Source organism: Wasmannia auropunctata, unplaced genomic scaffold (genome assembly GCF_000956235.1).
Source record: "Wasmannia auropunctata unplaced genomic scaffold, wasmannia.A_1.0 LD334204.1, whole genome shotgun sequence".
Classification (NCBI taxonomy): Eukaryota; Metazoa; Arthropoda; class Insecta; order Hymenoptera; family Formicidae; genus Wasmannia; species Wasmannia auropunctata.
The window spans coordinates 926,321-939,804 of NW_012028686.1; the positions used below are offsets into that span (position 1 = coordinate 926,321).

Sequence of the window (13,484 nt, forward strand, 5' to 3'; positions counted from 1 at the left end):
CCACAAAATAAAATTGAAGGGCTGTAAGGTCTAACATAAAAAGTGAGTTACTCTATCTACAGTTCTTCGTTACTCCAATTTTGATGAGATCTACGTCGAAACCGTGATATTTTCTTTCACGCAATCTATTCTACAGAGGCGAACAAATTCTTTTCTCGAAAGTTGCGATATCTCTTTTAAAAATAAAATAACTCTCTATAATTGCGACTTTAATATTTCTGCAATATTTTTCCTTCTCAATGCAGAAAAACAAAGTAACGCTTTGGTTAAAATTGAATCAAAACTGAAGTTGAAATGGAAGTTAAAGTTGAAATTAGATGAAGCTAATATCATTGTTGACTATTGTCGTCAGTCGAAGGTGTTGTAAGACGTATATTACGACGTTAGCATGTCTTAATTACGTACTCGAATAGCGACGTGGAGTTTAATAACGAGTTTGTGATGGAGAAATCAAATTGGATAGGCTAAATTCCGCGTAAATGGCCGAAATTGTTCGCAAGTTGCGCGGCGCCTCCACCTACTGACAAATCGATGGAACTTTCCTCCTGCCGGCGTATACATCATCAAACCACGGACTTTCTCTTCGGAAATATCCAGATACCCTTCAACAACGCGCCAGTTGCATAGTTGTCCGTGCAAAGTTTACGGCGGATCTCGGAGTCGATGCTCGGGCCCAGAATTAACACACCGCTATAAAGTTTCCGCGGGGAATCCGATTACGACCGACTACGGGTAAAGTCCCCGCAAATGGATTTGCCGTGAAAGTTTCCAAAAACGTTAATCGATCGATTGGATCGGCGCGGCCAATGATGTCGGCGCAAGCTTTGCGCGAGCTCTGACCCATTTATGCCTTCCGGAATAAGGACCGAATCGTCCAATCAGTGACGCGATCATTATTAATGACCGAACGATTCTCCACTACAAACATGTAACATGATATATTCGTTCGTCTGGATATATACACGATAATACGAATAATACGGTCAAATTTAATAATAATTAGAATGCGTAAGAGTGACACGCGATGTATTGTACATATTCAGAATGTTTGATTAACTACGTATAATTAACTGCAGAATAACGAAAATGAAAATCCACGTAAAAGTGGCGTTAAAAACGATATGTTTCAGATACAAATTAAATAAACTTAATAATTTATCGTTTAATTAAATGCATTAAAATATTTAAATATCGATAATACAAACGCATTTTTTCTGTCAATAATGTAAACGTTTGTTATAAATTAGACATAAATGCACTTTACAGCTCTACAAGATAAGCCAATTTAAATTTCAAGTATAAATTTCGAATACCAGCATTATATAGACAGCATGTTTTATCAATCCTTCTTTATGTTAGATCGCAATTTTATCAGAACATATCTATGCAGAATTTGCCTGTCAGACTTATCGATATGCTTCAAAGTCTCAAATCCATGTAGATATAAATGCTTCCTTGCGAACATTTTTCCTTCTTTCGAGGAAAAGAAGATTTTTCATCGAGTTTAATATCTCTACAGATAGCCCTGCATCGAGATCGACTACACTAGCATTTTTATTGACACTTTCCTTCTTTTTAATGTTCAACAATGTCCCGTTCGGATGAGCAACGTAAAACAAGTAAGAATAACATTATGTTAAGCTACATAGCTTTGCTATCAGATCAATGCGCCGGGATATGGTTACCGCGGAAGTTCGATGCGCTTTCTAACAGTCCACGGTTGCATAGTCGAACAGTCGAAGAGAAGTTTACGCTACGTTTGAAGCTAAATTGGATCACGAATTCTCGAAGTTTCCACCGGAAAATCCTGTGAGGATTTCCTATGAACCGACAGTGCAAACTAAACGAACTTGCAAACCAAAACGAGGTTTAGCTACTGTACTGTGCTTTTTGATTATTAAAAAATTAAGTCTCCTAAAAGGAGAAAAGATTAGAAGTAATATATTTAATAGTGAATTTTTAAGCTTCTATTTTTTTATTATATTTATTTTATTTCAGAATTTAGTTTTGATATAACTTCATTATATTCGCGATGCTATTCGGAGGCGTGAAAATAGCTCTTAAATTTTTTCTTCAAATATAAATTATTTTCAAGCAGCAAGAGCGACTCACTAGAATAGAGATTATTTTCACATATGTTGATTTTCTTTTCACAAATGTAAAATCTCTTTAACCGAGCGAATAAGTAAATTTGTGTTGCCGTAACAAAATCCTCTCGCCTCCGTCGCAGATTCTCTTTTTAACGCGCGATAATTTTTATTTTCTGCACATAGTGGGCATTATTATGACGCATAACTGCAACGCCATCAAAGCAGAATGGTACGCCGAGAATGCGGAAGCTCATAGTTAATCCACTATTCACCCTATAGCCCTCGCTAAACCATCCTGCAGAAGAATGTCCGAAATTGTTCGCATGTCAAAAGCCAAAACTTTGTAGAGTTAAGGCCGGCACGGTTCGCTGTTTCGCGAATTTATGCAGTGGATATATAAAAATTTTTTCTATTTCCTTTTTCATAGAATTATAGAGATTGCAAAAATCGCAGGCGTATTACGAATTTTCGCGTTCTCGCGATGAATGCGTTGCGCATTTCGAAGTTATTCTTTTGGCCGAAAAAGGCCAGCCCGCTCCTCCCGGCTTGGCCTTTTTCAACCCGTTGATTTACGACGCCATTTCACACGCGAAAACTGTCTTTTGCGATGTTATGAGGAAAAATATCTCTGTTACGAAAATCAGTGCGACTTATATATTCATACCCATAATGTTTCGCAATACTCCATTCTTTAATTTTATACTAATGATATTCGGATCAAAAAGTAACATAAAAATGCAAATTTGATAATAAACGTATACAAGAAATATTTTTTATCTAGAAACTAATATTATTACAAGCACAGAGCTAGTTCTATATATAATTATATGTATATAATTGTATTTAAAATCGATAAAAAGCTTGTATATTATTAAAAAATGTTAATTTATTTTATTATAATTGAATTAAAAATCAAAATTTTTTATAAAAGTTAAATTATATATTGTTATTTTGAGGTACTACGTGTACAAATTTGTACCCTTTTTTTTATTTTTCAGTAATCAAGAATGATAGCAGAAATCTTTTATTTTTAAATATATAAATATTGTTTTCATTTTGTTATATCAAAAATAAGACATTTTCTCTAATTGTTACAAATAATAATTATATGCCTTATTTGTCTGATCATTAAAAGTTAATTTTTTCATGGTAAATTTTTATTTTTTATAAATTTCAGAGAGGACAATTGACGGTAATGATATTAATGCTCGAAAATTCTAGCACTTACCTGATTGCCATGCTCTTTGCCTTCAGATGATGCCATCTCTGGTTCATTTCATCCAATCGACGTTGCAGCATAACAGCGTCATCTTGACTCGCAAGTGAGCTCAATAATTTTCGTCCAGTCCCGTTCAAAGATGCATAAACGTCTCGGTGCGTTTCTATTTCCGACTGAAGATCCTGCAACAAGCAGGAGGATGCCTCCTTAGATCCTTAAGAACGAGATTACAGGATTCCACGGGAAAGGCGCCAGTTATTTAAAGAAATATCAGGTTGAACGGAAAGTGTTCGTTCCATTAATTTGCTAAGAGATGGCTGATTAATATAAATACAAAAAAAAAACAAAATAAACTTTCTGCTCAACAATACATTAAACAATATCTTTTTATATTTTGTGCGTAAATAAAACATACGCTACAATATATATGTATATGTACATATATTTTGTTATTTTAATAATTCCCCAAAAATAAAAAGCAATCAGCGAATACTTGTATAAAATTGATCGAAACTTTTATGAGCTAAAAGATTTTACATCATTTATTTATTCGTTATATTGCTTGTTATTATTTACAAAAAGAATACTTTTTTATTTTTATTTTATGACAAAAGAAACTTAAAATGGCAATTTTATTGATGCAAATTAATAGGAACGCTTGAATACTACATAATTAAAAACATTATTGTTACGTAACTGCGCCCCAAAATTCTTTCATAAAATATATTATTCGGTAATAATTTCCGCAAATTTCTGAAGAAACTGTAAACTGAAAAAATACAGAACTTTCGATTTTCGGGAGTCTGGTCCTTTTTGGGGAGCATTGCGCGGCAGAGAAAAAATTCGTGGTGTTTCGTCATCGCGATGACGTGAATTGCAGTCTGCGCGTGGATAGAAATGATTTATATACGAGTTTCCATGTACAACGGTGGTATACGAGTACGTCGGCGCCGACATGCAATGCATGCGCCAATGAAAATAAATCGGCGCCGATGCGAGTGAATTAAGAAATATTCGCTGGCGTCACGGCAAGAACAATAGGATTTGTTTTGTTCCTTTTAAAGCAGCTATATATGGTTCGCAGTTACATGCAAATCTGGTCTTACTTTATTCCACATTTCTCATCAATACGAAATTAGACAAAAAGTTTCATTAAGCCAAATTTCAAGAGATTTCTGTATTAATGAGAAATGTGGAATAAAGTAAGACCAGATTCTCTTTGCAGTTAAAAAATATATATTTATAAAATATCAATATATCTAAAATATCAATAATCTAAAATTGTAGGTTTGGAAATAATAGTATTTTTGTAATTGATAATTTGTAATTCCTAAAAGCAATTTGAACTAGCGTAATTATTTAGTAATTAGAAGCCAATCAATTTGCGTCCATAATAAAGTTATTATTATAAAATAATTACATAATTAATGTTTAATTGAAAACATTAATAGTTTGTTTTAATATTGCATATGAATATCATTCCATTCAGATTCGTATAAATATTATTACAGGTATATGTTTTATATTTTAATACAGATGATGTAAAGAAAAATAATGATTTTTGAAAAAAATTTTCAATTTTATCATAGAGATTACGCATGTATATTAATATAGTAAAAGTATAAAAATATTATCAAAAACACCGTTGATACACGTGTAATTCGATGTCAGAAAACATTGGAAAATGAAAAAAATATGAAAGAGGGAACGTTCTCCAGAGAAACAACATGCAATAGCAACGGCACTACAAAGTCCATGAAATATCTCTCGTTTCCGTTTGCCGCGGCGTTGTCTTAATCTGAAATCGTCTGCCTGTCAACGACGGTCGCGCTCCCTTTTCAAATCCCCCAGCTATCTCCCTGCCCCTCTTCCCATCCCGTTCTCAACCCTCTTCAATTTTTGACACGCACGAATTGAAGGCTGCAATCTCGAGAACGATTCTGGCCCAGGACTCGATTCCCATCTGGGTCGATGATCGACGGGTCAGAGCGAGATATTTTTCAGCTGCAGTTTCCGCGCGAATTGACGCCGGTGACACCCGGTGTGCATCGCGGAGACACGCGTAATGAAAAAAAAGAAGGAAGGGGAGGACGTGGCGCTCGCTTTTCTCTCGGGGAAAAAAAGGAGTAAATATATCGACGAGGATACCGCTTGCGCCGGAGAACGCGCTCCGGAAAATTGGGCACATCGATCAAACCGGCTCCTACCCAGCGACAGACGGATCGTACGTCCGTCGAGCGCTCGAATTGGTAACGTTTAATTAGCGCTCTTGGTGGCAGCTTGCGCGGAAGCTAATTTCGTTTAAAGCTCGACGGGCGCGCGCGTGGAGTTGACCCCGTGCAACCTTCGGGATCTTCAAAAATCCACAGATTATGAATTACTAGCTCGGCATACAGTGACGTCTGGCAATAAATATTACGATGCCGAATAATATTTTTCCAGTCGTATTGTGTTCACCGTCGCGCTATTCAACAACATGGATGTAAGAATGAAGATGTACAAAACATACAGGTATGCAAGCGGAAATATAAATTAGCTAACCCACATTAATCTCAATATTTGCATGTAGCGTGTATACGTCTAGAATTAATCATTACAAAAATAATTTTATTTCTACATTGTTAAAAAAAAAAAACGGCGCAATGCTGCTAATTAAAGTTTATAACACGTATGTTTTTTCCGTTACAATTATTATCATAAATTTTCTACTTTAATATTCATTCAATTCGGACTTAATGTTCCATGTTGTACAACAGGAACGAAACGAAAATTTTAATAATCATAAAAATAAAATAATTGAGAGAAAGACTTCATAAATTTCATTGATGTAATTTTAATAAGGAAAAAAATTCGCTCGAATAACAGTATCTTCTTATAGGCTGATAAGATTCGTTTCGCCGCACTTGTCAGCTAACAATTTCCTAAAGTTGTATCGATGTCGTTGCGATCTCTCAAGAACGTATCCACGATGTCGATTAGATTTTTCGCACTAATGGAGCTCTCCCGGGGACGCCATCGTGGCGGGCTAAGTATTAAAATGTTCAGGGATGCACCAGGGAGATGGCTCGGAAAAAAGTGCAAAGTACAAAACGTTTTTGCATTATCCGACGGTGCTCCGAAGTTCTTATCGCGGTTCACTGTGCAATTACGCAAATGCGCCTTACTGGCGACGTCGATGCGCATGGTAGCCGGTACACACAGCATATACAAGGTGTGCTAAAAGGCTTGGATTTTTAAGAGTTTCCTGAGAAACTTGCCATTGAATTTTTTTTCTTATTAAGAATTCAGTCGCAGAATCTCCCGAATTTGCATCGTTAAATGAAGTTCGGACGAATTTCACGAAATTTTTATTAAAAGAAGCAATCAATTTCTTTTAAATTTGTCGGAGAATCTGCGATTAACAAAGAAAAAAGAAAATATCTTCGTTACGTGCAAAGTAAATGAAAGCTATTTATTTTTTAATTTTTAAGAGTGCATAGCTAAGTAATTAAAATAAGTAATACTATATAAGATGTACAAAATTGATAAGAAATAATTAGTTTTTTTAAAGTGCAAATATATAAAGCTTATATAATATATGAAAAAAAAAATTATTTGTGTATGTTTGAATTAGATAAAAGTTATGATTCCATAATTAAAAAAAATGATTTTTTTAAATCAAATGTTACACAATTAAAAAAATAATTTAAATAATTAAAATTATAATTGTGAAATGCCTCGTACAATTATCAGAAACAAAAAAAAAGACAGCGTCACTTCCGTCGAACTGATTTCCACGAGCAGTTCTAGCACCGATTCGCTCATGCGTCACGCATTTTGTCACTTCGCGATTTACAATGCGATATGTACGTCCGATAATAAAATCAACCAGCGACGTCACTAACGACACGCAACCGACGCGACGATAGCACGATTTCGCTTTTCGCTTTATCGACAATTTAATTAATTCGCTCGCCCCCCCCCCTTTCGCTCGACCTTTACACGTCATTCATTTAATGTCGATAGGCAATTATTTTAATTTTACGATAGACTGATATTCGCTTAAAAAACAGTGGACGTGACATTCGCTTTTTGGAGAAAGTAACATGAGGAATTCTGATTAGAGATAGCATGATCTTTCTAACGAGCGGCATAATATATGACTTATCTCCGAATGAATTATCAAATAAAATATTCCTGCTATTAACTCAGTTATACGCTGAGTAAAATTCAAAGAAGATCTGTTTTATTTAATAAAATCTGGTAACTTTTATTTAATATATATTCTGATGTTTCTCGAGATTATTTCAACATGATTACATTCAAAAATTTGCTACCATTATTTTTCCATTAAATACCATTTGCGAATGTCCAACTTGATCCTAATAACTATCTAAATTTATGCTTAATATTCCTATCCACGTAAATGCGGCGATTAAATCAATTCCAGGAACTGTCGTAGAATATCTGAATTTAATTGGAACCGCGAAACTAAACCGTTAATCTTAATCCAATTCTCTTCACATCCACAAAGATGGATGTAATATTCCGTTACGTTCTATTAAAGATAGATGGTACAGCGATTTATTTCGTTGCAATTAATATACAACAGGGAAAGATCGTGAAAATGATATAACGAAGTTTCACATCAATAATCCAATATCCATGATTAAATATCTCCATATCAAAACAGGGAAATAAACGCATATCATTTTCAATGGTATGAAATTTTATTATTAATTCCGCTTACGTACTGAAACGTTTGCGAAATTATAATCTCCCGCTTTTTAAAGTAAAAAGGTCAAATTCAAATGGAAACCCGCAAACATTTCATGAAAAGTCACATTATTGTTTCCGCGCGAGTGCTCGATATTATATTCATCAACCCATTACACCAAACTGAGATATTACCCACTGATTAACATATTGCAATTAATGTATTGCAATCGGCCATTGGTGTATCATTTTATACGTAACATCTGATACGTTTATCTGATACTGCACATAACATGATATTAATACTAATTTTCAATTATTCCGGCAATAAGCGATAAAATCGTGACTTACAAGTAATTCCTATAAGTAATATTTGCCCCGATATGCTCATAAACGGGATTGATCACTGTAATGCAAGCAAAATCAATTTGTAAAACGCAATGCGGTTTTTCTGTTGTCGCGTCATGGAATTGTCCGTTTCGATAATTAGTGAAAAATATGATCGACTCAAATTCGATTTAAGCACACAATATCGATTGCGAGAAGCAAAATAGGTTTCTCGGTTTTCTTTACAGTGCAAAAATCAACAGAACGCAGATTAAGAGCACGAACGATCCGGAGAATAATATTGCTTTGAAATTTCTGATCTGTCAATGCAGTTATGTATATATGAATTATAAAATTATATAATCTTCCCTTGTATGAAGCGAAACAAATGAGTTTTCTTTTTGCGTTTACCTCGCTATTCGCGCTTGATATAATAGATTTGTGGAAAATCCCCTCTCTTCATTAATAGACGACGAATTTGAATCGATTGCACGTCCGAAAACACATCTCCAGGAATAGATTTAGATTGTTGATTTAAATATTTAATTAATGATCGAAATCTCTCTGCTTCATTGATCGGTCGATTGGGTAAGGGCTGAGTCTAGGAATTCGTCAGCGAACTCCGAAACTAACTCGCGCGATTCTTATCCACTCGAGCAGTTATCGGATCGTATCGACCGTGAATAGGGGAAAGCCCCGGTCACGAGTGGTAGTGCGAGGGACACATCCCCGGCGAAGGGTACATACCCGCCCAGGAATCGGCAGGACGAGCATAATTCAAGAGGTTTCGGCTGCCGCACCGCTCAGAATTCCGTGTGACGTATTTAATGGGGAATAGGCGACGGCGGCGGCGGGGGCCTTAATCAATGTCTGCGTACTTATGCGGAAAGTGCCGGTGACGCGTGCGCACCAGCACCACCAGCGGGGACTTCTAATGAGGAATTGCCAATTAATCTCAAAACGCGCCGAGATTTCGCGAGCGGCGCTTTACGAATAGCCGTGTCGTTCGTTTAGCGCGGAAAAGAGCGACGATTTATTCGTATTAAGCGTACAAAAGTCCGGTAATGAGGCCCGGATCTTTTATCCTTTTCATAGAATGGAGAATGTAAAAGAGAATCGTATAAAATCTTCTATTTGCTCCCGGTATTTATTTCTGTAATGGTTTCGAACCTCAACGAGTTAATTCAGATCGAAAGCTACATTAACTACAAAAATTAGAAAAAACTAAAGAATTTGTTAAATCAAAAATTGAATTATAATTAACCGAAAGAAGTTTGATAATCAAAGAATTTAAGTTTATTTTTATACATTTAATATATTAGATATTTAAGCTTATAGTTTCTTTCTTTTTGTTACGTAATTATTGCAGCGCTCTTAATCTAAAGCAATTTTCTATATCCGTGGTCTCCGTGTAAAAAGAAAAGCTTCGTATGATTGATTGCAATTGTTCTAGCATCATTAATAAAAGTTCCACATCTCTATAGTAGATAAAAAAGTGTTCCTCATCCCATCTCTTTCGAAACAATTTTACACAAAGAAAACTTACATATGTATGCTGCAAGCCTTATTTAATGTACAATATAAAGTATGTACATAATCAAATAATGTGTATTTTACAGTAATATATCTCTTTCTCGTATAAAATTATTTCAAACCAAATGCGCGCATCCAAAGAATATACTTTTTTGATCCGTCATATTTCTATGTCGACATTCATAGTTACATCAGAATTGGAATATTTTCATCTCGATACTTTTCTATCGCTGCACAATATCGATTCGCCGAAGAACATCTTCATACTATACAAATCTTTACCTGTTCGAAGAGATGCAGTTCCGCCAGTAGTGTGTAGGATATGTAGATATATCGTGCGTCGTCGAACGTTTTTCGGGCACGTACCCCCCGAGGGTGATAACCCTGTAGGGTGGCACGCCCCCCGGGCCAAGTGCCCCCCCTGGGCGCACACCAACGGTAATCCACCGTAATTACGTACCCCAAAGTCTCCTCATCACCCCACTGTCACTCTCGGATAATTCGTCTCTGGAGAACGTTCGAACAATTCTCATCTACCTGTTCACCTTCGACGCCCCGAGCAACGAACATCTCGATGCACTTCGTGTCAATTCACCACTACCGTCGCTCATGTCGATTCGCATAGTTCGCAAGAACATTTTTTGCTCTTGACAGTATTATCGAGTTACTTGAAAAGTTTCACTAAAATCCTCTTCACAATGCGCAGCGTTTTAGCCGAATTCACTCATAATATCACGATAAATCGCTAAAACTCTTACGGAGTAATTTATCCTCTTCTCCATTTTGCTCAACGTTGCAATAATATAATTTGTGACATTTTTGTTATACAAAATATAGTTCTTTTTTTAATAATTGTTTAATACGTGTGGAAACGCGAAAGCATACAGACAATGAACACATGATTCTGAAACGTTATGTTGTCAAAATCAGAAAAGATGATAATTTTATACTATAGGAAATTAATATATAAAATTATTATCATTTTACATATTCGAGCTTTTTAATTGCTAAACAATTCTTAAATATTTTTAAAAATGCAATGATCATTGCGTGAACAAATAATAAAATTACAATATGTAAGGTTAGTGTCTTAATTAATTAAATAATGTTTTAATCGCCATTTAAATAAGTGAAATCTCATCGCTCCAGCGGAATTTGAATTGTAATACGTGATCAATCTCTCCCCCTCCCTCCCTCCTCTTTCTCTCTGTGTGTGTGTGTATGTGTTACTTTATCATCAACGCTAGTTTCGAATCGGGTAAACTTTGACATCGCTGCGAGACATTTCCTTTGTGTTGCAGCGTGGGCGTAAATTGAATTCAACGCGGTTACGTAGGGGTAATGAATTTATGCAAAGCAGTTTAAATATCCGGCTAATACAATTCTATATAATTCATGGTCAGAATCGCATTAGAAGCTCTATGCGGTTCGAGCTAATTCATAACTTAATAACTCTACTATTAATTTATTACCATCCACAGAAAGCGGGATATTTTGCCAAAAACAGGATACGCTCGTACACATAGTAACTAGGTTATTGTGAATTCATAGATATTGTGACATTGGAAGTAAAGAAAGAGTCTTAATACACGTTTAAAATTAATCAATCAAATTTATCTTCTTGCTTCTTTGTCGATAGTGTATATTTGTATAATATCTTAAGTGGTTTAAGTAAATTAAAGTAATTTTAACAATTACATTTTCGTTCTGTAATCAATGTTGCACGTTAAATTCACACGGTGTGTCTGCAATTAATGGAACTTCTTCGCTGCAAAAGGAATATGGACAGAAACAAGCGCCGCATTTACATAAATGTTACATATTCTGTTTTCTCCTATAGCGGATACACGGATGCAGAACGCCTAGATGGAAACTTTCGGGAAAGTTTAGCGAAGCTTCAATGAATTTTAAGAGAACACAGCTTCGACCGGCTTGCTCCAAAGTCTCTCGAAACTGCGCTGACAGCTTTAGCTAAATTTCTATTGTTCGATAAAAAAAGAGGCTGATAGATTTCCAGCGTTCGAGCTTCAATATAAGTGCAATCGTGTGGAAATCTTCAATTTATAAAACGTAGCTTGAGACATAATCTATTACGTGTTTGCAATACATTATGCATCGCGGTAAATATGGTTTATGCGATAGTTTACGCATTTTTGCGGAGCAAACAAAGTATAAAATATAGAGATGCTCATTTGCCCAGAGAAAAGTGGAAATGACTGATATTTACTCCGAGTATGAGCTGCTTTCAGACGAAATCATGGTTATACCTTTAAGACAGGAGTAGAGCGAATACATCGGGAAATAGAAAACCTCCAGTCTTCGCATGCGATATGTACGATGAGACGGAATAATTTATACACTCTGTTATACGAGTTTTCTGGAAAGGAAATCATTTCATTCTCTAGAAAGGATTCTAGTCTAGAAATGAGTGGTAGCACATCCACATGTTTCAAACAGATCAGAATTTATTTTTAAACGCATTTATCTTTTTGTATCGTTAATGAACATTAATAATTCGAAAAATTTATTTTCGACTTATTTTAATGTAAAAGCGTGTAAAGCGTTCAAATCTAGACTTTATTGTTAGTAATAATTCTTAATCAATTATAAGATAATCCGAAATTAGCATCATTAAAATAAATATAATAAAGTATTTATTATATAACTCACAATTGTTTTAAAAAATTCGATTAGAGCTTCGTAAATTGAATTTCAATAAGATTTTATACAATTGTGTTATAATCAGAAAAAATATATCAATTTAATGCTCACGAAATATTCGATAGTGCATAATGCATGAACAAGATTTATTTGAAGACAAGAAAATATCAATTTTTTTCTTTAGGAAAAGTCATCCCGAGTGTTCGCGATCGTATGCGTGATAGTTGAAAGTAGTACAACCACCATCTGGTTACCGAATCAATGAAGCGTGTCCGATTCTCGGCGACAAGTTGCGGGTGAAATGTGTCGCACACTTTATTGGATTAGAAAGCATGCCATCGAGCGCGATCGGGCCCGATCGAAATAAAATATACGGCGTGAGAGAAGAAGACGAGGAATGAATAATGCATACGGCGGAGCGAACCAGCTTGTGGTAAGTAACGAGGCGGATTTGTAAAGCAGTTCCCCGCGTCCAGCGGCTTAACCCCCGGAGCGGCGCTTCCCCGATGAACCAAGAGTAATTTACTCGCTTCGTTTAGGTCGCGACGGTGAAACGGAATTCCTGATATCCGGGTTACGATCGTGAAATTAAAATAAATGCGATCGCGGTAACGAATATACCCGTGGCCCTCCTTTCTATATTGACACTTTCGGTCGGTTTCTTAAACGAGAAAGAACTGTCCCCTGGTTTTATTCCTGTTTCAAGGAGGATTCGTTTTCAAGTGTACGCCATTTAGAGATACTTCAGTTGCAGCGTTTACTGCTTAGGATCGAGCGCAAGCAAGAATCGCGATAACGATGCCACGATGAAAACTCCGATAGCTGCGTGTTTTCATATAAATTAATGAAGCCAGGTGAATTTAAATGCAAGAAATTTGAAAATGCATTTCGAGGTATCATTGCAGGAAGAACGTAACAGGGAGAGAAATAAATAACATTTCAATTAATTGACTCCCGCA

At 35.5% G+C, this 13,484-nt stretch overlaps 1 protein-coding gene across 11 annotated transcripts in view; it reads right to left on the reverse strand.

Annotated features, from left to right (window-relative positions):
• LOC105459190 (dystrophin, isoforms A/C/F/G/H-like) overlaps positions 1–13,484 on the reverse strand; it is a 440,003-nt gene that overhangs the window by 99,068 nt on the left and 327,451 nt on the right. For 10 of the 11 annotated variants that reach the window (XM_011704998.1, XM_011704999.1, XM_011705006.1 and 7 more), the window contains one exon: positions 3,319–3,491. In XM_011704998.1, coding sequence (XP_011703300.1) covers positions 3,319–3,491 — 173 coding nt within the window. The remainder of the gene's footprint in view (positions 1–3,318; positions 3,492–13,484) is intronic. The other variant, XM_011705001.1, reaches the window with a different exon arrangement.